The following is a 22484-nucleotide window of genomic DNA, read 5'->3' on the forward strand; positions in this document are numbered from 1 at the left end:
CATGTATATACCCTACTTAACTTGCACTGGCAGGATGTACTGCCTGAGTGATTATAGAGATTTTGAATAAGCCCAACATCAAGAGCAGAAATGGTATGAGCAGATCAACAAGCCAGAAAGTAATAAACTGAGAACATACCGTCGTTTTAAAAGGTCTCCTGGCACTGAGAATTATGTGAAATGTATTTTGTCAAGGCAGCATAGAAGTTCCCGGGCTACGTTCAGATGTGGCGTTGCCCTTGTTGCAATTTTCAGCACACATTGTTCTCTCAGTTGTCCTGTCATATAGTTTTAATGACATTGATGACATAAAAAAATGTTATATTCTTAGTAGGAAACAGTTCTTTATGAATGTCTGATTGTATATCCTCTGTGATTTTGCCTACTAGCCTATACTTTTTTATAATGTATTGTTAATATTGTTATATGTACCCTTTTCTTTTTTGTATTTACCTTTTACTATTTTTAACTGTGTATTGTGTTTCATAACTCATAACTGACTTGTCCCTGTGGTTAAGATTGAATCAAGTTTGTAACTTGTTTATTTATTGGATGGTCATGGGAAGTGACATATAAATAAATTCAATTCTAAAAATTCTAAATTCTTGAATGGCTTGCAACATCCTGTTCAGCAGTTCAGAAATGGCATTATACCAATAATCAGAGGCTAATGGGACAGCTGACCCAACTGAATTGTATCAAGAATCAAGGGCTAAAAGGGCAGTCACTCCTTTCTCTCCAAACAGGCTGCTCAGCTGCAAACAGAGCACAACATTTTAGCAAACACAGAAAACAAACTACTAAGAACTGTAGGTGGAGAATAACTCCCATCAACCAAATTCTACCACCATAACCATCTTCCAGAATATGGCGACTAGTGTATTTATCAAAGGGATTGCTTTGGGTATATTCCCTTTAGCCTTGTTTTCGGCTGCTTCTGGTGCCATGATGTGACGTAAGAGAAAAAATCCATAACTCCCTGAGTAACCGGTAGAGGAAGTTGCCACAAATCCACAAACCCTCCTTTGACAAGATGTATCACGTCTTTCATGTCTCACTGCACAGACTCAGCTGCTACTTCCGTGTTTTGAAGCTTTGTCCTTTCTGATGTTCTCATCCCTGGCCTCCCCTTGCTCTCATTTGTCTTCCAAAGAGATTTTCTTTCTGCTTTGTTTTTCCTCAAACATTATGTCTCAGATTCTTTCTTCTGACAGGCAAAGAACTGATAGCTGTCTCCTACTCTAATTTGGTGCTACCAGGCACTTGGTTGTAGGCAGTGCCATATGTACCAGCCTGAGAAGAACAAGACAGACAGGATAATTAGAAGTATTAAGAATGTTTAATTTACTGTCCCAGGCCAAATCAGCTGGTGCATCAGCAACTGCAGGCACCAACCAGTAACTCTAACCTCTCTGCACACTACATCACATACTACCTGAAATCGACTTGAATTTCCTCATCTTCAATGCTTGTGTTATACCATCATTCTAAACTTTTGACAGGCATCTAAAATATTGTGGGAATTCCTCCTTCATCCATGTAAAATCTTTTGTCAGAGAGTTTCCCCTTAATAATAGAGCTTCTTCTTGATTTGCATGGCTTTCATCCTGCCCCACTTTAGGTTGTTTAGTTTGCCAAGCAGCCGTTTTCTACAAGGTCCTGTTGTAGTGACTGTCACATCATCCATATCTGGCCTGATGGGAGGCACAGTCCTGAAAACAATCCATGTTGATGTTTTAAATATTGTGCATTCTGACATGTGTCCCCATATACTGTCACGTGGTGGTAAACTCATGCAAAATTGTAGGTCTTCGACAAAGAAATGACACTGGTGCAGAGGAAACTGACTTGTGTCAAAGCTTGACTCCTGGTATTCAGCACTGTATTTTCTGTATTTTCTCTTTTTTTTTATTTGCTGATTTTCAGTAAATTCAGTATTTCAAAACATTTTTGATGTAAATTAATTGTTGGAGCAACCATGTATTTTGGATCAATGAAACGATAAAACTTCTAAGACAAAACACAAAAAATTAGCAATTCTCTTGAAATTGTCCCAACACCTAACCCAATTCCAAAACTGAGACTCTTCTGTGTAGCATATGGTATAATGCGAGGTGTGGAACAATGGTAATAATATATTACAAATAATATTTTAAGCATTTTTGGGGGTGTTATGATACAAATATCATTCATATTATACAAATCATATTAACTTTTTATTGCCACGGTATATATTGTATCATTATTTCAAATCAAATATTTGATACAATGGTTGTTTCTTTTTGATTGCTGAATCAAGGTATGTTGTGAGTTTTTCATTTGAAAAGCAAATGAATCGGATAACTAGCAGGAGCAGAGCTAGAATAATTGGGCAAATAGGAGCTAAAATCGAAACTGATTTGTAGATCGTTCAGACAAGCCCAAAAGTTCTACTCATTCAAGAAAAACATGGAAATGTACCTTTATTAAATAAAGAATAAATTACAATAAATAATACATAAATGTATAAATAACTCAATATAACACTGGAATTACATCTCAATGTATCACAACAACTTTGAGAAAAGTGGGTATTAAATGAAAAAAAAATATTCACATTGTGAAGTACTACTGATATTCAAAGAGATGAGTGATCTGTGGAGAGCGGGCTGAGAGTTTAGTTACAGGAGTTAGACAGCAGCGCTTTGTCTGATGATTTAGCAATTCACTGTACACACATCACACATTCAGAAATACTTGATGTGATATGTGAACTGATTGGCTGTAGGTCTGGAGCAAACAGGCTACATGGCTACAAGCATGCACACATAAACACTGAGTAAAAACAGTGAGAAAGTTTGTTTTTTTTTGTAATATTTTTTCAATTGCTCCTTGAAACCCAATGACTGCACTAAAACCACAGACGACTACAATGTGTTTTGCAGACACCATGTCATATCAAACTCACGCGCATACGTATGATTGTATAAAATGTTTTGGGGGGGTCATAGAAACCCATTAAAGATACAATTTAAATCAAAAAGACTGATAAAATTGAAAGATTAAATTGCTTGTAATCTTGGGATATTGTGCTCTATTGAAAACAGTGCATGACAGAACACTATAAATGTTGATTTCCTGAAGAAAACTTGGTAAACATGTTAAGTAATAAATTGGTTCATTTGGAATGACGACACCAGTGCTCTGAGTATATACTATTTTTGTAAACCTGATCTGGATAGATATGACCAGTGTAGTTAGTACTGATGGCAATGGAGGACCCAAACTCTGCAAACCTCATCAGGAAATAAGACCGGCTTGGATGGATGTGAGCAAAAATGACCTAAAAATCCATCTGGCCAATCGGAATGTCTGAGGAGGGAACAAGGTTGGACGAAGTGCCTCTGTCTGGTTCTACAGAGTTTGTACATGGCAGAGCACTGCCACCAAGTGGTGGAGAGGAGGAACTCCACCTCAAAATTGCATTGGCACAAAATAACTGGTCTCCAAGCGGTGAAGAGTCAGAGCTCTCAAATGCTCTCAAATGCTTTACATGGCACAAGACTTCAAACTGACAAAAGAAAATGACAATATGTGGGTTTTCACTTCAGTTGTCATCTTCTATGCAGTAGTGATGCAAAGGTCGACCTGGTTACACTTGCAGGTCAGGTAGGTTTTGGGTCAGAAAATATCCTTTTCATGAATGGCCATCTTACTCCATCTTATCCACGTAAGATGGAGAGAAAATGCATTAGATCACCCTAGCCTAATAAAGAAGAAACTTTGTGCAAAGACCACTGTTTTTAAAAGGCTGGTTTAGGCCAGAGGAAAATCAATATTAGTCTCCAAATTACTTTTGAGAAACAGCTGATTGTTTTTGACTGCAAAGTTTTGAGTCTGATTTTATATGAGGTTATTGGCTATGCTGCACTGTCATAGCATTCCACAGTTTATGCAATGTAAAATAGATTGAATTAAATCCTGCAGGCCTGGATTAACCTAAAAAAGTGGGTACATTTTGTCCAGTTAGCCTGCACAATAGACTGCAAAGTCTGAATCCAGAGGGAAAAAGATTCAGAAAGTAGGCCCCTGAAGGAAAAGTTAGAAAACCACTGCTACAGGCAATCTGTTTTGTAATTCCTCTCCAAGATTGCAAGAGCCTAGTCAGCCAATGGAAATGAGCACAACAATGCTGTGTGACAAAGCCTGCTAAGTTGTATTGTCTCAAGCATTTCAGTTTGTGTTTGTGCCACTATGGTGAATCATGGAGTCATCATGGAGTCTGCAGCATGTGCAGTCGTGCATCCTGTGGACTCTCCAATTACACGCACACCGACGCCCACACAACTGTATTTCATGTGACTGATGTCTCAGCTATCTCTCATCTTAGTATGCAAGTCAGCGCACAGAGACTATTTTCAAATGGAAAATCAAACATAAATAGAGAGAGGGAGAGGAGAGGAGTTTAGTTTGTGTTTATGGTGAGGGTGGCTATAAAAGCACAGCTTGTGATGTTTGTAAAGTACTCCTGACAGCAAAGCCACGGGGCTTCTTTTTTTTTTTTTTTTCTCCCAAATGAGCAGTTGCTGCTGAGAGAATTAAAAAAGCAGCCTGCTGTAAGTTGACTGCAGAGCTGGCCTTTGCATCACTACTACACAGCAATTAAGTTTTTAATAATCAGAACAAATCATTGTTTGCCTGAATTCAGACAACAGGTGCTACACAATACTCAAACAGATTTAATGATATACTTAAAAATTGGCCTCATAAACAAACAAACAAAAAAAAAAACCCTACTGATGGCACTTCTTAAGCTTACACTACCTGGGCAATGAGAAAATGTCAAGGCATGGGCAGTAGAGAAACTGGAACTGTCCTTCTATCCAACTATTCTCGGGAATGACTTGAAATGAAACTTGCTGGAAGGGGTGAGGATGTGGATGTGGATGGGGGGATGATGACCTGGGGAGGGCAGTGGAGAGGAAGATGGTGGGAGTTTGGGATTAGAAGTGAAATGATTAAATGACACTGATTTACACAGATATAAATGTTCTCCAAGCATGCAGTGATGCCACGATGACATAATATTGATTCATCTATCAGCTTCATTGCACTGTTTTGGTTCTCACTCTCTGTCTCTTTCTAATATTTCTCTAACTGACTGATTACAGGTTGCTTTCTTGGGTGTCATTGGAGGATATGGGGTGCAGACCTCCGTTCTCGTTGAGTCTCTTGGCACGGTAGGTTTCATAATGTATATTATGGGTGACCTCCTTCAAGTCCTGGAGGTGAGACCTGAAGAGAAACAGACAGAGAGAGAGAGGACGTTCATATCTACGTATTTAGTACAGGACGCATCAAGCTCTTTATTACTGTATTTTAATACAGCTTAATGGTTATTATGTTTTGGGTTTAACTGAAAAGACGATTTTTACCTGATCAGGAAATCTCTCAGCTGGGCAAATTCACAATGGTTGGGGTTTTCAACTGCAACAAAAGAGAATCAGGATGAGGAGCTGGCCCCAGTCAAAATGTCAAATGTCTCCCATATCTTGAGTTTTGAGCACTTTAACCGAGGCCATCGACATCATCTTTGTGGTGAAGGGAGAGAAAGGTCACTGTTATTAATAACGGAGGCCATAAACCCACCTTCTACCACTCCCCACGCTGTCTTCCTCCCCAGAACCCGTTTGCCATTCACTTGATACTCTTTGTCACTGCCCACCACAGCAAAGGGCATCGCCTCCTATGGATAGAGACATTTAAACAAGGTTCAACGTACCGAAGGAGACTGTACAAGGTTTATGAGAGGGAACAAATACAGAGTGCCCAGACATATTTCAGTTAGGGAGGGAAGGCAGAATGCATCAACATATCAAAGGTAAATCAATAAAAATTAGTTTCATGCCTTTTTGGTTTCATGTTGGTCATGAGGAAAAGGAGGGATAGGAAAGGATGTTTCAAGACTCATTATCTTTAAGAGGGAGAGTGTCATTCGTACATTATCCGCTGGACTGAGTGATGGATAGAATGTAAAGTCGTGCATGCACAAGAGAGAGCGGAGCCACTTACCCTGATCTTGTCGTTGTCGCTCTTGTCCTCCATGTCCTCATCAAACTCTTTCTGTGGGTAGAACTCTATCCCACCCATCTCCAGCTCCTTCCTGACCTGCAGGACAAAACAAAGTCAGGAGGAACACAGAAAATTAGTTATGTAACACACCTTCATCTGAGCAATGTCTTTAATAGTACTTTTACCCAACGCTGAACTGAAATATATCTGCCTATAAATTCTACATGGATGTCTTGAATTGACCATGCTTTTTGAGTGTGTACAGTCTTAGCGATGTTTATGAAGTTTTTTTTATTTAATCAAACACAATGGAATTGAATTGATCTAAATGAAAGAACACAAATAAAGTTCTGGCAGAACCCAATGCGACTGACAGCGTGGTAAGGTTGTGGGGGCAAAGGTGAAACTCTCACCCTTTGTTTGAACTCCTGCCTCTCATCGATGGTCATTGTGTCAGCCTTGGCAATAACAGGGATGATGTTGACCGAGTGGCTCAAGTGCTTCATGAACTCGACATCTAGCTGCCGAAGACTGGGAGAGAGCGACAGACAGACAGAGAGAGAGAGAGAGAGGGGGAGAGAGAGAGGGAGAGGGAGAGAGAGAGAGGTAGGAAGACAAAGACAGAAAGTGATTAAGTTGGTTGAATCAGGAGCTGTGAATCTCAAACAAGGCTAGTTTGCGATTGTGAAAATACGATGAGGATAACAATAGCGGAGTGTTAGACAGTGTGATGGTTTTGAAAACTGGGCTTATCATTGGACAAAGGTTGCGTCCTAATTTCTGTTTGAAATCATTGCAGATAGTGAAAGGATCGAAACATCTCGCTGATCACAATTATCCTGGTTAAAAAGGATGGGATGCACAAGCTGTAATACACAAAGGACTGTATCCGTTTATCCGTTAAAGAGCAATTTCACAGTTGTCAGCATGAGCTAATTGTGAGCTGTTCAGAGGATAGACTTTGTGTTGTCTGCAGCAGAAAGTAGCACACTGGCTCAGGGCTTTGTTAAGAATCCGAATTGAAATTTGTTTGGATGAAAGGTCATGGAAACTCTGTGTGTGTGTGTGTGTGTGTGTGTTTGTGTGTGTGTATGTGCGCCTGACAGCCTGCCATCCTGTGCTCACCCGGTTTGAATGCCAACGGCAACAGATTACTAAGAACATGCCCCTTGTAAGATCAGATACTTGAAGATGCTCTGACTGATTACTCAACTAATCTCCCAGTTTAACTCACGAGTGTCCAGTGGGGGAGATAAAATACAGACAGCAGTGCACCCTGGTGTCGGGGATGCGCTTCTTCCTGGTAATGTTGACCTCCTCCTTTAGGAACTTCTCATACTGCTCATTGATATACTTGGCAATGGGCTCCCAGCTGTGGACAGACAGGAAGAGGTCAGTTTGAGAATAAAACAAATGAAAATAACATTGAGTTGAATCGTAATCGTTTGCGTGCTGTTTGCGTCCTAATCTAACAATACCATGTGTAAGATGACATTGTTTTTGATATGATAAGGCAGTAATGATGCAATTTATGAGGTTTTAACTATTAATGAGTTGCAAAACCCACCAGTTGTCATTGTTAATCTGGTCCCCAAAGCCTGGAGTGTCAATGACGGTCAACTTCATCTTGACGCCACCCTCCTCGATGACTGGAAAAAAGACAAAGAAATAAACTAAATAAACCTAAAGTGTTTTAATGTCTGTGGAAGCGCTATAAATGCAATGTAATGGATCTGTATCCGATGTATATTTGATGTATGAATGTCTGAATGAATTGATGTATTGACTAAGCGTTTATGAGAAAAAGAGTCTTAGCACTGAAGCAAGTATAATGAGAGTATGAGCTTTCTAGACAGACACAATATGATCGCCAAGGACATAAAGTAGAAATGATGTGATTGGGCCGTCTGGACATGCATGAGATGCCACGCTTCTGCTGTTCCAGTCTCTGACACTGCTGGCTAGGGCATAATAATGTCAGGTCATTCTCAGCCACAGGCACTGTGCATATGACCATGAAAAACGGTACCGACCAACCACTGAGCTCAATCCAAGGGTTTGAAATATCATCGCAATTTGCCCTCACTGCTGTTAAATCATCGAGGATATATGTAAATGACAATTGTCTAATGACCATAGACCAGCAAAGTGTTGCTGGATTAACCAGTATTTTGGGGCTCCCAGAACATGTCTGGTTCCTTTTATTTTTCGCCTATGTTGAATGAAACCATGACATTATAAATATTACAGGGATAACTTATATCTGTTATTGATTTAATCTGCTTTTTTTGTTTTTTTTTAATATTTCCTAGTAAACTACTCATTTTGTTGTACCCACTTTCCCTCAACCTCTCTCATCTACTTCTACTTCAGGTAGGGATTTGCTACATTTCCCAGAATGCCTTTGGACAAGCCCAAGAGAACAGGCGTGAACTTGTTCCATTTAGCTGTGACAGGAGTAAAGTTAGCTTGATATTGGATATTCTGTGCATATTCATTTTTCCACCTTCAGTAACTTGTAAGAAAAATACACCACAAAACAACAAACAGACCCAGGAATGCAAGGTACCAGTTTCACAACAGTGTTAACGTGTTTTAGGGCGGATTTTCCCTTTAAGTATCAGGGAAGATAGATCCTTGCTTGTCCTGACTAGATCCTTGCTTGTGTTGTATTAAAACCCATGTGTACGTAGCTTTGGATAAAAGCGTCTGATAGACAATTGTAGACAGTTGTAATTGGAAGAACAAAAACCTGCAGGACACCAGACCTCGAGGGCTGGAATTGAGTACCGAGATGATAAGATAGGCCTGATCATAGACCGGCACCATGCAAATGTTTACTGCCTTCACATAATATTCTCACACTGATTTCACATGTCAAGTGAATAAGTGTAGGAACAACAGCTTGAAGCGCAACAAGATTAGAGCAAGGCCATACTGAGCATGTGCATAAAAGCACATTCCAAGCATTCTACTGAAATGGGAAATTAAACTGATGTTAAAATGGACGAATTAGCTTTTTAAAATTAAGCTGTAACTTTTGAAGAGATAATTATTAGATTAAACAAAGCTTTAAAGCTTAGCCTATAATATTTGAAGGAACCATAGGCTATGTAGACCAGTAAAGGGACATTTAACAACTGACCAGTCCCACAAACCTCTTAAGTTTTTGAAGGGACCATAGGCTATGGCCAGTAAATGGACGGTCACAGTAAATGGACGATAAAAGCCTTTTCGCACAAAATGCCTGTAGGTAAGGCAGCAGTTGGCCAGCATGTTTGTAGCTCAGCTGGAAAAAAATGGCAAGCTCACTTGGCAACTATCAGGGTGCACTGATGTTAGCAGGCTATGTAGGATGTCAAAGATCATTTGTTTGCTTTGCTAAAACAAATGTCTGGCCTCTTCCTATACTCACAGTGGGACACTGCTTTGATCTCCACAGTCTTGGGGATCTTCTCATCACGGGCCCACCCTGCACTCCTCCTGCTCACCTGGGACTTGAACAGTGTGTTCACGAGAGTCGATTTTCCAAGCCCACTGTGACCTGGGACCAAGAGAGGGATGGAAGAATGGAGAAAGAGAGTGATGGAGAAAGAGAATAAGGGCATGGAAGAGGAAGGAAGCAGGCGAGAGTGAAAGGGAGACAGAAGCAGAGAGAAAGTGGGCATGTGTGAAGGAGGGAGTAGACAGTAAAACTGACAAAAAAGAAAAACAAAACCAAGAAACAAAGGATAAGAGTAACGCATAGTATTTGAGGATCTTTTTCAGGTGTACTTGACCTCTTTGACTTACCCACTACCATTATGTTAAAGTCAAAGCCAGTTTTCATGGTCTTCTTCCTCATCTGCTCAATGATGGTGTCAATACCAATGTATCCCAGCAGTGTGGATCCACCTCCGGAGCCTCCATGACCGTGGCCCCCACCATGTGCTGCAGCATGACCCACGCTGTGGCCCGCGCCGTGGCCCGTGCCGTGGCCTGGGCCATGACTCCCAATGGGAACCGGAATGCCACTGGGAGGAGTAACAGAGACACCACCCCCGACCCCCAGGCCCTGGGGCGGGAAGGGGCTGGAGGGGGAAGGAGCCCCCACATGAGGGGGCTTGGCTGGGACGGCCGGTTTGGGTCTCACTTCTGGGGGAACTACGTCTGACATGTCTATAGGAGAGGAGAGGAAGAGTCACATGAATTCATCGACAAAAAAACCCAAAACACAGTCCAATAAAATCATGGATACCCACAGGAAGTAGGCCAAGTTTGAGGCCTCTTGTCTCATCACTTGTTCTACATTCAGGAAGGAGGCTCTCACAGAAGGCTCAGGTGAAGAAAACAGTGCGGGCAGATGGTAATAGTAACAGGCATAAGGTCGGGCCATGATGTGCATAACCTAAACCCTCCAGGGTGTACACATGGAACAGGCTGCCGCTACGCTTGAAGTCAGCGGAGCCACACTCCTTGATACAGATCACACAGGTCACTGACTGTCAGTTTGATTCACAACAACACTCAATGGCCATAAAGCCCTGCTCTCTCTCTCTCTCTCTCTCTCTCTCTCTCCCCCCATCCCTGTTTTCACACACATACACACACAAAGCATAAGTCACCAGATTTGCAGAGCTGCAAATCACAGATTATTTCAGCATTAATCATGAGCTGAATTCTGCAGGCAAATCACACACTGTCCTTGACTGAAAGGTTGCAAAATAGCTCACTATCCTCTGGTGGCATGAAAGCCGCGTCCCCCCCCGCCCCCCTAATAAAAACCTTTATCTCTGGCCTGGGTCGCCAAGCAAGTTAAAGTAACCCATTGCCGGTCGCTATTTGAGCCGAACACAGCTTCCAGTCCGCCGTCTATCTGCTCTCATACAACACATGAGGGCTGATTAGCTCCATCCAGAGCCGACCGACCCTATTGTCTCCCTCCATCCATGCTGGACGGTGCTGCTAGCGGCGGCTCTGTGCTAGCCAACGGCTGCTAGCTAGTAGTGCGCTAACGGTAAGACTCGGCAGCAGTGATGTTGGATACACGACTTACCAATTCCCGTTTAATTGACCTACGGCGAAGAAACCCTTTTCCGCGGCTGATATTATCGTGCGGGCTCCAAGAACAAACGATGGATATCCAACAGAGAGAGATAATAAGATGTAGAGAGCGGTCATGTGATTAGTCTGGGTACCTCTCCGCTCCTTCCCTCTGGCCGAGAACCCCCCTTTCCCGTTACCAAGGCGACAAGAGGAGAGGGAGTGGGGAGATGCAGCGCGCATGCTCAGTAGATCTACCTCAAAGGGACATTTTTGGCATCGTGTCTTCTGTTAGTGCCCTATTTTTAGGGAACAATTTTGGGGCGTGGATCATATGTTACTTACGCAAAAAACTTGAAACGCATCTCATTTGATCAGAATCAAATGTGTACAAACTTTTTTTGAACTGAAGCAAACTTCCTATATTGTTAAACATAAGTTAGTGAGTGACTTATGTAACGAAAAATCGCTATAACATTCATACAGGGCCGCATAGTGTGTCTGTGATCCTCCATAGTCAGGTTAGACCTTTCTGTAGTTAATGGTATGTTTTTTATATCCTATGCTAATACTCTAGGTCTTTTTTGTGGCACAATTTTGACCAAAATAGCTACTTTATACAGTATTTTAAAGTGTGATATCTGTAGAGTATCCTTCTTAGACTACTAAAGTCTTGCCAGATATAATAAGCACAGTGCAGGTAAACACAGCTGAATAACTCTGGTCCATTGGTGATACAGCACTCACATGTTATGTCTTTGTTGTTCTTCTGTCCTTCCCTCGCTTTCTTTTGTGCATGTTTTCTTTGCGTTTGTTTGTCTCTGCGGAGCGCTGTGTTGAGTTGTCTTCCCGGACCAGTCACTTTTACACAGTGTTCTAACCAACGTTGTCGTATCTCTCTTCAGCGTGTCTGTTACTCTACTGATAAGGAGTGACGTCTTAAATCCCTCTGCTATCCTCTTTGACCACCCCCCCCCCCTCATCTGAGTCCCTGTCTTTTCTCCCCTATCTCTTCCCCTGCAGAATAGATTTGGGGAAAAACAAAACAAGCCAAGTAAGAGAGAGGAGAGAATCCCTAATCGTGTACGCTCAGAGGAATTAGTTGACTTTGTTCACAGAGTCAGTTAAAGTCTTCCAAGTAGTTTAGATATCTCTGTACTCACCCATTGACACATACACTGAACCCGGGTAGTACATGGTGACGTAGTACGGGTCCTCTGGCTCCTCGGCGATAGATGCCCTGTCTGGCAGAGGGTGATTCAGTTGGTGTGGTGGAAGGGTAGGTGTTGTTGTCTCATCTGGTCTCTGGCAGTGTATGGATTGTGGCTGGGATGGCAGTTCAAAGACCCCCTTTGAACCGGTGCCAACCCCGGTCGTGCTGAATGGGTAGCGCTCCATGGCCGGTAGCCAGCTTACAGCGCACTTTTCTGAGGAACATTCTGGCAGCTTTGTGGGTCCCCTGTGGTCAGGTGGTCTGAATGAATCTGTTTGATGCAGTTCCAGGTCGCTGGGATCCACGGTTTTGTGGTTTGCATTTTGCCCGGGAGATTGCTCGAGATATAAGTGATGTTTCTGTGATCTGGTGTGCAGTTTTGAAGCCGTTCCAGTTAGTGGTGTGCTGCATTCAACAGAAGCAGGTGGGGAGGGAGTGTGTGAGGCCTTTTGTGTTTGAGGTACCACCAGACAGGTCTTAAGTCTGTTTAATCTGTGTGACTCACTCTGTCGTGCTTCCAGTTTCGGATCAGCATCTTCTGACTGGCAGCTCCCATCTTTTGAAATGCAGTCTGATTGACTCATTGTGATCTGCGTATCCGTCTGGGTGTTTTGACACTGGGTTCTAGACCAGAATCTGGGTTTCTGAAGGGCCTTGATGTTGCTAGATGCACCAGCTTGTTGAAAGAGTTTAGATGAAGGATTTGTTGAGGTTGTCATTGTACTCTCTTCCACCTGAGACCTCCTGAGGTTAGTGCCTGATGTAAATGTTGATTCTTTCCTTGTTTCGTTGTACAAGTCAAAACGCCTTCTCCTGGCTTCTATAGTGGATGAGAGAGTTGACTGACCCAAGAGATGCTCTGCGGAATGTGATATTTTGGGACTTACAGGTACAGATGCACTTCTGCTGGGCGGCCTTTGCTCATATGACAGGTGATTAGAAGCAGTGCTTGCAGTCTGAGTGTAATGCTTACTCTGAGGGCCGTCTATATATTTCTTCAGAGGGTTGAGGTTTGACTGAGTAGCTGGTCCATCAGTCCTTGATTGAAATTCTCTCCGAACAACATTAGCAGACGTAATCCCTTCAGACTCTGACAGAGAGCTTTGTTTACCTGTCACTCCACTCGGCCGAATTTCAGTGTCCTGTTGCTGTTTGATGTTTGACTTTGGCTTAGGGATTGCGGTACTTTCTACATTCCCAAGAGGAGGCATTGGTTTATCTTTAACAATATTCCCAGTTTTCCTTAAACCAAGCTTGCCTTGCAACAGGCAGGGATTCCGAGACACGATTCTTGGTCTGTGGGACTCCGAATAAGGAGGAGTCTGATTTCCAGATGCTCTGCTCATTTTAGCCCTGGAACAACCTCTTCTCAACTCAGAATGAGTGAAGTCCAATAAAACATCTTGATCAAGAATGTTATGCCTTGCCTCTTTTGAGGGCCTCTGTTCACCGGGCTCAGGCTCACCTTTGGTATTAGAGATGGGAATTGATTTAGCTCTTCTTTCTTTGGCAACAGGAGAAGTCTGTTTGGCCCCTTGGCACAGGGATGTCGGAGATGGACTTAATCTGGGCGTGGGGATAGTCAGAGTTGGAGATATGCTTGGCTTCGCCTCTGGCATGTGGAGCAATGAAGAAGAAACACTTGCCTGTGAGACGGGGAGATCTGGAGAGTTGCTTGGCTTTGGCTGCAGGGTGGAGAGAGTGGGGGAAGAATTTGGCTCGGGAGCAGGAAAAATGGAGATGCTGGGCTTGGTAGTTAGAGATGGAGAGATGTATGTTTTGGGCTTGGTCCTGGGAAGGGTTGCTGCTCTGTCTCCATGGTTTCTCTGTGAATGTGGACAGCGTTCACACGAAGAGGGCCGACTCAGTGTCTTGACTGAAGCAGATGTGGATGATTCAGGAGAACAAATTGGAAGAAAACATCTGGGGCTAAAAGGGGAATGAAAAAACAAAGGGAAAAAGGCAAAACTGTTAATAGCAAAATTAATTCATGGATACTATGTATTTCAAAGTGTTTAATGCATTACAAAGACATAACACAGAAAATGGAGCTACAAGCCAAATATACCTGTCAGCGGTGAACTGTTTTGAGTTGTGTTTTTCAAAGACAAGTCCCTGCTCATCAAAGGATGGGATTTGGATGACTTTCTTTTTGATGACAGGAGAAGAGAGAGAGAGAGGAGGTGGCAAACGGACTGGTAAATGTTTCTTGGGTTGTCTTGGGGATGCAGATACTTGAGGGATCAAAGGTGCAAGATGGTCAGAAACACTCATTGTGTTTTACATAAGTTGGAGAGAAAGAGGTGAAAAGACAGCCTGGTGAGTAAATTGAGGGAGGGGAAAAATGAGGGGAAATCAAACTGTTAGATGCATATGTCAAACATTACCTATGTGCACATTCTTATCAAGTATACTCAATCTGACATATAGTTGCATGAATAGCATGCAGTAGAAAAGATTGCAAACTTCAAATTCAACTGCATTACAAATATTTGCAAGAAAAGTAGTTTTCATTAAGTCACAAATGTGGAAAAAGACAACTAACCTGCAGCTATTTCCAGCTGTGTCTCTGTTGTAGATGCAGGGAGTGTGTGAGAGAGACAAAGTGAGTGCGAGACAGGGAATGGATCAGTAGGAAGTAGTGGGTACAGAAGTGGCATTCTCTCCATTCCTCTGCACTAAGGCTGCACTGTTTCGCTCACCCACTCTCGCCTCTTATTTTGTTGTGTTCTTGGGACACTCTGTCTGGGAATATGAAATTTGCATGTGGAGAGATTTTGATGCTTTTTTGTGGATTGATTACAGTTTAGATAAGCTTAAAACTTAATCTCAAATACTATTTTATACTATTTTAGTCAGCTATGATAGTTGCAAAATAACACGCAGAAAGCAATTAAGAAGTTGAGGATAAAACAATTTTATTTTTATATGAATACAGGAAGCATTTGGTCATTAAAAGAGGGGCGCACACACCCACAATCTCCTCACCATGCTGTCCAGTAAAAACAATGAGGAAAAAAATAATACACTTTGAGCATTACCAATTACTCTTTTTATGAAATCTTGGTCCATCTAGGATAAACTTGGCACCTTGAGCAAATTCATTGCATTTATTCGGCACATATTATTTTAACAAAGTCCCTATTTCTAACACGTACACCATTTTGGCACAGTGGCACTAACAATCCACATGCTTGATAGCAGCTGCCATGCTGTCATTGCCAGGATGAGGTTTTGCTTCTCCCCCACTGGCAACTAATTCATTGCACTTATGTCATTCACTTCACTTGTCAAATGCACTATGTAAGTAAACATTGTGATGTATGTAAAGTGATTGTCAAGTTACAAAACGTATGCAAAAGTTGGCACAAGTATAAGATGGCATGAAATTTACATCAAATATAAGCACATTTTTGTTCATCTATCAAACTGGCATTACACATTTCTAAAGGGCGACACGTCCTCCATGCACCTCACATCCATTTTGATACAGTCCTCTCCCTCTTGCCTTTGGCTTGGTTCAAATTTAAAACCCTTCTGGTCACTTTTGCCTGATCTCTACAGCAAATGTCTATGCAAGAGGTCAGAGAAAAGTTGGAATGGTAGGACAGAGCTTGCATTATTAGATAATCAACACAGAGCCTCTCTTTCTCCCTCTTAAGGTGCTGGCTCCCATCCCACCGGTGTCCTGGCTGCACCCCCGTCCAGATGGCCTGTCGTCCGCTCCTCCTCGCCCTCCTGGTCATATCAGGGCATTGCTATCGTCATCTCTGCAGTTCACGCTGGCCACCAGCGGGTGATGCCGGACTGTTTTGTTGCTCCACTTGTGGGCATCCTGCAGCCCGGGCTCGAGGAAGTAGAGGCAGGCTCCGAACCCCGCCAGCACCAAAACCGACACCAGCAGGTAGAGGGGCACGAACCAGTCCAGGAACAACCAAGACATGCTGCTGTCAAGGAACGGGAGGAGCGAGGAGAGAGGGGTGGGAGAAGGAAAGGAGCACGGGAGGAAAGGGGAAGAGGGGACAGGGAAGGAAGGCAGGAGGGATGAGAGAATGGGGAGGGTGGAGGAGCTTTTGAGTTACTCAGTACTTGTTCAAGGCCATCTGAAAGTGTTCCTCTCAAACACTTACTCTCTACAGAGTAAAACGTCACGCAACACTTTAGCTGCAGCATCATCATTATTTTCACTCATTCCTTAGAAAGCTTCCTTGCTGTACTACGCTTGCTTAGAAAATTGTGATGAGGTACAGAAATCAAGGCATTACACAATCAGCTGTCAGCAGCTAGGATGTTACCGAACAAGTATTTTTGCCAGACTGAGATGCACATTTTTTTACATTTCATTTGCAGATGTAGTCGTTGCATGGCCATGCTAACAATAGTGCAGAGTAGTAAATAAAGGCATCCTAATGTAGTACATACCTGTAGACGCTGCTGGATCAGTCGGTCTCTAGATGTGATGTTTGACGGTGTGTGATATGCAGCGGCCGGGAGTCAAATCGCGCATTCAATTATTTCCAGAGCCGATGCAGTGCTGCTGCTCCTGCTGGCTGTTGCATGCGAGATAACAAAATCACAGGTGCTCTCGGAGAGGCACAAGAGACAGGAGCTGCATGCGGCTTCATCCTCCAGCTCCTGGCTCTGACGTTCAAAGGAGGGGTGGGGGTTGCTATGACAACATCCCTGCTGATGGCTGAGAGGATGGAGGGAGTGGGAGGGAAACTTATATAACTATAATCTTTTTTTTTTTTTGGAGGGGGATCGGGGTGCGGAGGGGGTGCAAGCCCTTCAGATGTCTCTGGATGCTCGCCGCCTTGCCGCTCGCTGCGTAAAATCAATTCCACTCCATTTAACACGGAGGCCATCACACAGTTATGTGACATTGAGAGAGAAGGGGGCCATTTTTGTGTGAGCAGCACCTCTCATATCAGCTCTGACTGACTGCAGCTGCAATGTTTTATGGACTCACTCCCCAGCGTAAAGGGAAAATAAGATGTTTTTTTGTCTTTGGCTGTTTCCAAGACAATGGCTGAATACAGAAAGGATGGCCTACATAATGCAAAGTTGTCAGAGGATGCAATCTCTTTTAATGATTGCCATTTGTAGTTCTTTCCCTATGAGCTTCGGATTCATGAAAAGCAGCTGAATTAAACAGATCAGCTGCAAATGAAGAGCCACCAGAAAGAGGCATGTGACTTCCCGTTTGTAGGATTTACATAAATGTATAACACATTCTTTAAACAGTGAATGATTTAATAAATACTGGAGCATTTACATTGGTCCTGTCCTGAGGCAAAGCGCTGATTTGAAACAGGGTGAGCTGCGCTGTTATGTAGTCTTGAATGTACAAAGAAATCTTTGTGAAATTATTTAAATAATTAAAGAATGCACCAAATATGACATGAAACAACAGATTATTGCCAGCAGGCCTTACTAACTACAGACAAAACATACCGCTGTGTATTTGTGGGTATTTGACTGTAAATTACATTTTTAGTAAATCGTGAAAGTTAAAATCAGCAGAGAGAGAGAGAGAGAGAGAGAGAGAGAGAGAGAGAGAGAGAGAGAGAGAGAGAGAGAGAGAGAGAGAGAAGAGAGAGAGAGAGAGAGAGAGAGAGAGAGAGAGAGAGAGATTGAATGAACACATCTTTAGTATTCTGTCGTCTCAAGTTTCTCTTTTCATTCTTCACCAAAGTTCACACATTCACTGTGTTTTAATGGGTTGAGAAAGATCCTAAACAGAAACATCTAGCTGACACAGAATCCTCTGTTCTCCTCCATCAGCTGCTTTTGACCAAACCCACCTAATAAGGTTAAAGCAAACACTATTTATAACTTCCATTTCTATTCTGTCCTAGGTGCACACTCACGTTTCCGTGCCGAAAGCCCTGGAGAAGTGTTGAGGCAAATTTCTTTTGATCTGGTTCAGAAAATATTCTGTTGAAGCTTTCCTCTACTCTGGAAAAACAGAGAGATTTTTTTAGTACGATGTGATATGATGGTATCATAGAGTATGGTATGAGATGCACACAGAGACATGGGGCTAACATGTATGAAAGACACACCAGAGGGGCACAAACTCCTACATGGCTTGTCAATTCCATCCAAACCACAATTTTAGCTGAATGTAAACATTTATCTGGCACTTTTGGTAGCCTGTTATGATGTTAGCTAAGTCAACTTTTAAAAATGTCTCAGTCTCTGCTGTCAAGAGACTGTAAAACAGTAACAAGTGATAACCTTGTAATGCAAACATCCGTTAAGGGAGAGTACTCTGCAAGTTGCAGGCTGTATCTATACTGAATTAGTGCAGTGTAGTGTTCAATGTGAGGAATGTCTTACAGCACAACCAGCATGCAGGCTTGTATCTTCCACTGCATCTCCACACTCTGCTCCATACACACTATGTTTTTCTGAAAACATGAATAGAAAGCATACATGGATGGATTGTATAGACTGAAGAACAAAATTGTGTCCTTTAGAGGAAATAATAAGCAAAACAGAGATGACAGGGTGGATGTGGTGGAGGAGGAGGTTAAAAGTGACTTACAAAATTGATTCGCAAGTCTCTGGAGAATACAACTCCTGCAAAAGAGAAACACATTCAGTTCCCAGCATGAGAGGAAAAGCAGACTGAGATTATTCAGCGAGTTATCTGTTTTTCCTACAGGAGAGAAGTCAGAGACATAAAAGCCGAGGAGAGCAGGGGGATTAAGAAGTACCTCCTTCAACTGGAGTCAGACCTCGCTCTAAAAGGATGTGCGCTGACTGTTCAGACAGAGTGGGGTTCGCAGCCAGCAACCTGCAAGAAACGAAATGCACTCTTCAGCCGACAGTCGTCTAAACAGAAATAAAGTTACTGGATGGCCGACAGTCTGAAGAGGCCGTCAGCTGGAATGCAGCAATACCTCTCGACGGCCTTCTCATAAGAGTAAACTCTCTCCTTCTTCTCTTCTGTCTTTTTTTCAAACTGCAGCAGCTCTTCCATCCCCTGCCTCATCACTTTGGGTATTTCTTTCTACGAGTGAAGAGAGAAACGATGAGGGGAACGAGTCAGAACTGTTCACAGGGGTGGCAAGCACTGCAGAACTCTGTGTAGAATAATATGAAGATGAGTGAGGCATAACGCAATAACCATTTTCTCCCCATTTCCTTGAACATTATTTATGAGAACATCATTAGAACGTGTTTCCTTTATAGCGTTGGCATATATTTTAAAATAGTGACACTGGCATCAACCTACTGATGCAATATAATGGCTAAAGTTTCACAATATTACACAACATCAATATGTTCCCTTACATTTAATTACACAACACATAAAAACAGTAATCAAAGCATGTGGTGTAAAAACTGCTGTAGTACCACATCTGTAGGTAAGAATCCGTAGGAGTCCAGCAGAACGACTGCATCCACCATCTCAGGATACAAAAGCACTGAACTGTGGAGAACACAATGGGATGAAATGGACCGTACTGTAATATCACCTGATAAAATAAAGGGAACATACTCTCTGTTTATTGTGTTAATGCTGGAAAAAGATGAAACACACAAGAGACGGTCAATTACCATTCCAGCAATGTCTCCACCTGTAAATAAAGGGAGTGGACATTCAATAAGAAGGTTGTGATTTTTTCACATTTTTGTTGTGCAGCAAAATCATTTCAAATCAAATTTGGGGATATTTTTGTCCAAGAACTAAAGAAAGTACTCTTTTAGAAATGTATATAAATAATTAATCCTAAAATAATTTATACTATTGGTACTTAAAAATTTATATATGGGTTTTTTTTGCCACAAAGGAAATATCAGGTCCCTTAAATCTCAGTGAAATCTTATGATATAGGATGGGAAAAACCATAAGCCATTGTACAGAGTGTGTGGAAAACTTAGGGATCCAGTTCTGAGGTTTTGTAGATAGAATTAAGCATCACCCTCCTATTAGTATATGTGAAAATACAAATACTATAGTGTACAAGGTACACTATAGTGATATTTTCATGTCAAATTTTTCCTTTGGTAGTCAATGAAGAAATTTAAAGTGCAATCATTTTCACAAAGTGCACAAACATTTGATATGATTATATTTTGAAATATACAGAATAACATATAACTGTGATTCTGCTGTAACACTGCATAGCCTCCCACTCACCCATACTGTGGCCTATGATGGAGAACTTGGTCCACTGGAGAGCTGTGGGAGTCATTCAATTTCACAAATCATCAAGCAGGCAGGTTCAATATCAAATCACTGAACATATCTGCTAGTGTCTGGTTATAAAGAGAAGACAAGCTGTGGTTTAACTGCCACAGAGAGAGATAATTCACAAGTGATGACCAGCTGCTTTACACCTGGAGATTTAACCTTGTGTATAGACCTAGACCCTTATACTGTATATATATACCCTTATTCTTGAATTCACACACCGTCGATGACTCTGCGAACATCAGCCACATACGCAGGAAAGGAGTAGAAGACTCCAGGTGGACGATGAGACGACAGACCGTGACCTGCCAAGTCCACTGCTACATACCTACACTCTGTATGGAGGAGAGAGAGAGAGAGAGAGAGAGGGAGCGAGCAACAGCAACAGATATTGAAGCTTAAGGGCCTCTGTTTATTGGACAGTTCGTTTTCTGAATGATTTCTGAGTTTTGATAACATTGTGCGGAGCAACGATTACTGAACTGAACTTATGGGAATGCGGAATAGTTTTGAGAGTGTGAGGATAAGACAGAAAAACTAGTCAGAACCAGTTTTGGGATTTGGCAGACAACTAATACAAGGCAACAGTGCAATGTTCAAGGTTACCGGAACATGACACTCCTTACCTGGAACTGATAAGTTTAGTTTGGTAGGAAAAGTAAGAGAGGCACAGGAGTGGAAACTACTGAGAGTAACAAGGTCAGTATGCACATGAGCTTATTTTCAATATTCTTCTACATTCCCTCTTTTTTTCCCATGAGGGATAAATCTAAATCACTCAAATGTACAGAACAGCTGTTGTGATCTGGAACTTAAAACCTACACACCCAGGGGAAATCATCAGACACATTACACATCAGATCATCAATAGCATGTAACAGTTAATTAAGAGGTAATATTTATGCAGAGTCTCATTAACTCATTATAATGAAGTAAATCACGTTTAGATCTTCTAGGATCATGAGGAGTATGTGCTGTGTGTGAGGTGTGAGATGTTGGTTCTCAACACTCAGAGGGGTTGAGAACCAAGCCAATCCCCTATACATCACAATTTGTTTACTGAAAGTTTCATTACTCTCCCAGACAACCCCCTAGACAATAATGAATTACCTTTGGGTAGCAGGGGGATGAGGGTGTTGAATGTACCGCAGTTGTCAGCCCAGCCGTGCAGGCAGAGCACCGGACGACCATGATCAGGACCCCAGACCTGACCTCTCATCTCTCCCATGGAACTGGCACAATCAGCTCTGATAATATAATAGAATATACCATAATGGTAACACACTTTACAATAAGGGTACACTAAGTTAAGGGTTAGTTAATGTTTAATAACAGTTAACTAATGTGTAACTAATGGTGTTCTCTTGCCCTTTCCTCCTAAAAACTACTGGAGAAATGTTTGTGTTTGTGTTTGCTGAAATCACCCACTGACTGTCTAGCTTCATCCTGTTGGTAGTAGCCCATGTAGAGAGGTAATACCTGCTTTTTTCATTGTAGTTGACGTTATTAAGTGTCTGACGCTCCTCTAAGTTGACAATACCCTGAAAAACCACCTGCAAAGCTGAACAGTTAGCTAAACAGCTAGCAGAAGCCTGCGGTGTGGCTACCCTAATAAATCTCGACATCTCCTGCTGACAAAACCAACGTTACGCATTGACAACTTCTGCTTCTGACCCTTGAAACTTGGAACAAAAACAAAACTTTTCTTGATGTCCGCGTGCTGCAACCTAAACATTTCATTGGATAATTGAATAAAGAGCTGCAGTCGCGGCCAATCATAATCGTGTAAAGGGGCGGGCCTTACCTTTCACAAAGCCGGTATGAAGGCTCTTCTCCACCAGGGGGCGCAGGGGACAAGATGGCCTGGACCAGTTGTTCCTATGCTGCCGTGCTTACCCCCAATAATAAATGCTACTGTATAACTCAGGGGTTCACAGACTTTTTCATGTCAAGGACAAGTGGAGCCACTTTAGGCCACAAACCCCCATCTGT

General features: G+C 42.3%; 1 protein-coding gene and 1 pseudogene across 3 annotated transcripts; both read right to left on the bottom strand.

Annotated features, from left to right (window-relative positions):
• Positions 1–2445: 2445 nt before the first annotated feature.
• Positions 2446–11953, bottom strand: septin3 (septin 3). Of its 3 annotated transcripts, XM_071536695.1 has the most exons (11): positions 11821–11953; positions 9844–10209; positions 9467–9595; positions 7619–7700; positions 7286–7423; positions 6465–6582; positions 6052–6147; positions 5629–5725; positions 5415–5466; positions 5192–5274; positions 2446–4941 (listed from the first exon to the last, which is right to left on the bottom strand). In XM_071536695.1, exons 2-11 carry the CDS (start codon positions 10205–10207, stop codon positions 4859–4861), a joined length of 1242 nt encoding a protein of 413 aa, XP_071392796.1. In that variant the 5' UTR covers positions 10208–10209; positions 11821–11953; the 3' UTR covers positions 2446–4858. The 3 variants fall into 3 exon arrangements, with proteins under 3 accessions (XP_071392796.1, XP_071392797.1, XP_071392798.1); XM_071536696.1 differs by lacking the exon at positions 11821–11953 and having other exon boundaries at positions 2446–5274; positions 9844–10001; positions 10131–10207; XM_071536697.1 differs by lacking the exon at positions 11821–11953 and having other exon boundaries at positions 2446–5274; positions 9844–9954; positions 10087–10207.
• A 6038-nt stretch (positions 11954–17991) lies between these two features.
• Positions 17992–22117, bottom strand: LOC139658575 (serine hydrolase-like protein; annotated as a pseudogene).
• Between the last annotated feature and the right edge of the window lie 367 nt (positions 22118–22484).

The sequence above is a fragment of the Centroberyx affinis genome, unplaced genomic scaffold (genome assembly GCF_046629955.1).
Source record: "Centroberyx affinis isolate AG114_WGS23_722 - 3 ecotype Tasmania unplaced genomic scaffold, CSIRO-AGI_Caff_v1 ptg002929l_1, whole genome shotgun sequence".
NCBI classification, from domain to species: Eukaryota; Metazoa; Chordata; class Actinopteri; order Beryciformes; family Berycidae; genus Centroberyx; species Centroberyx affinis.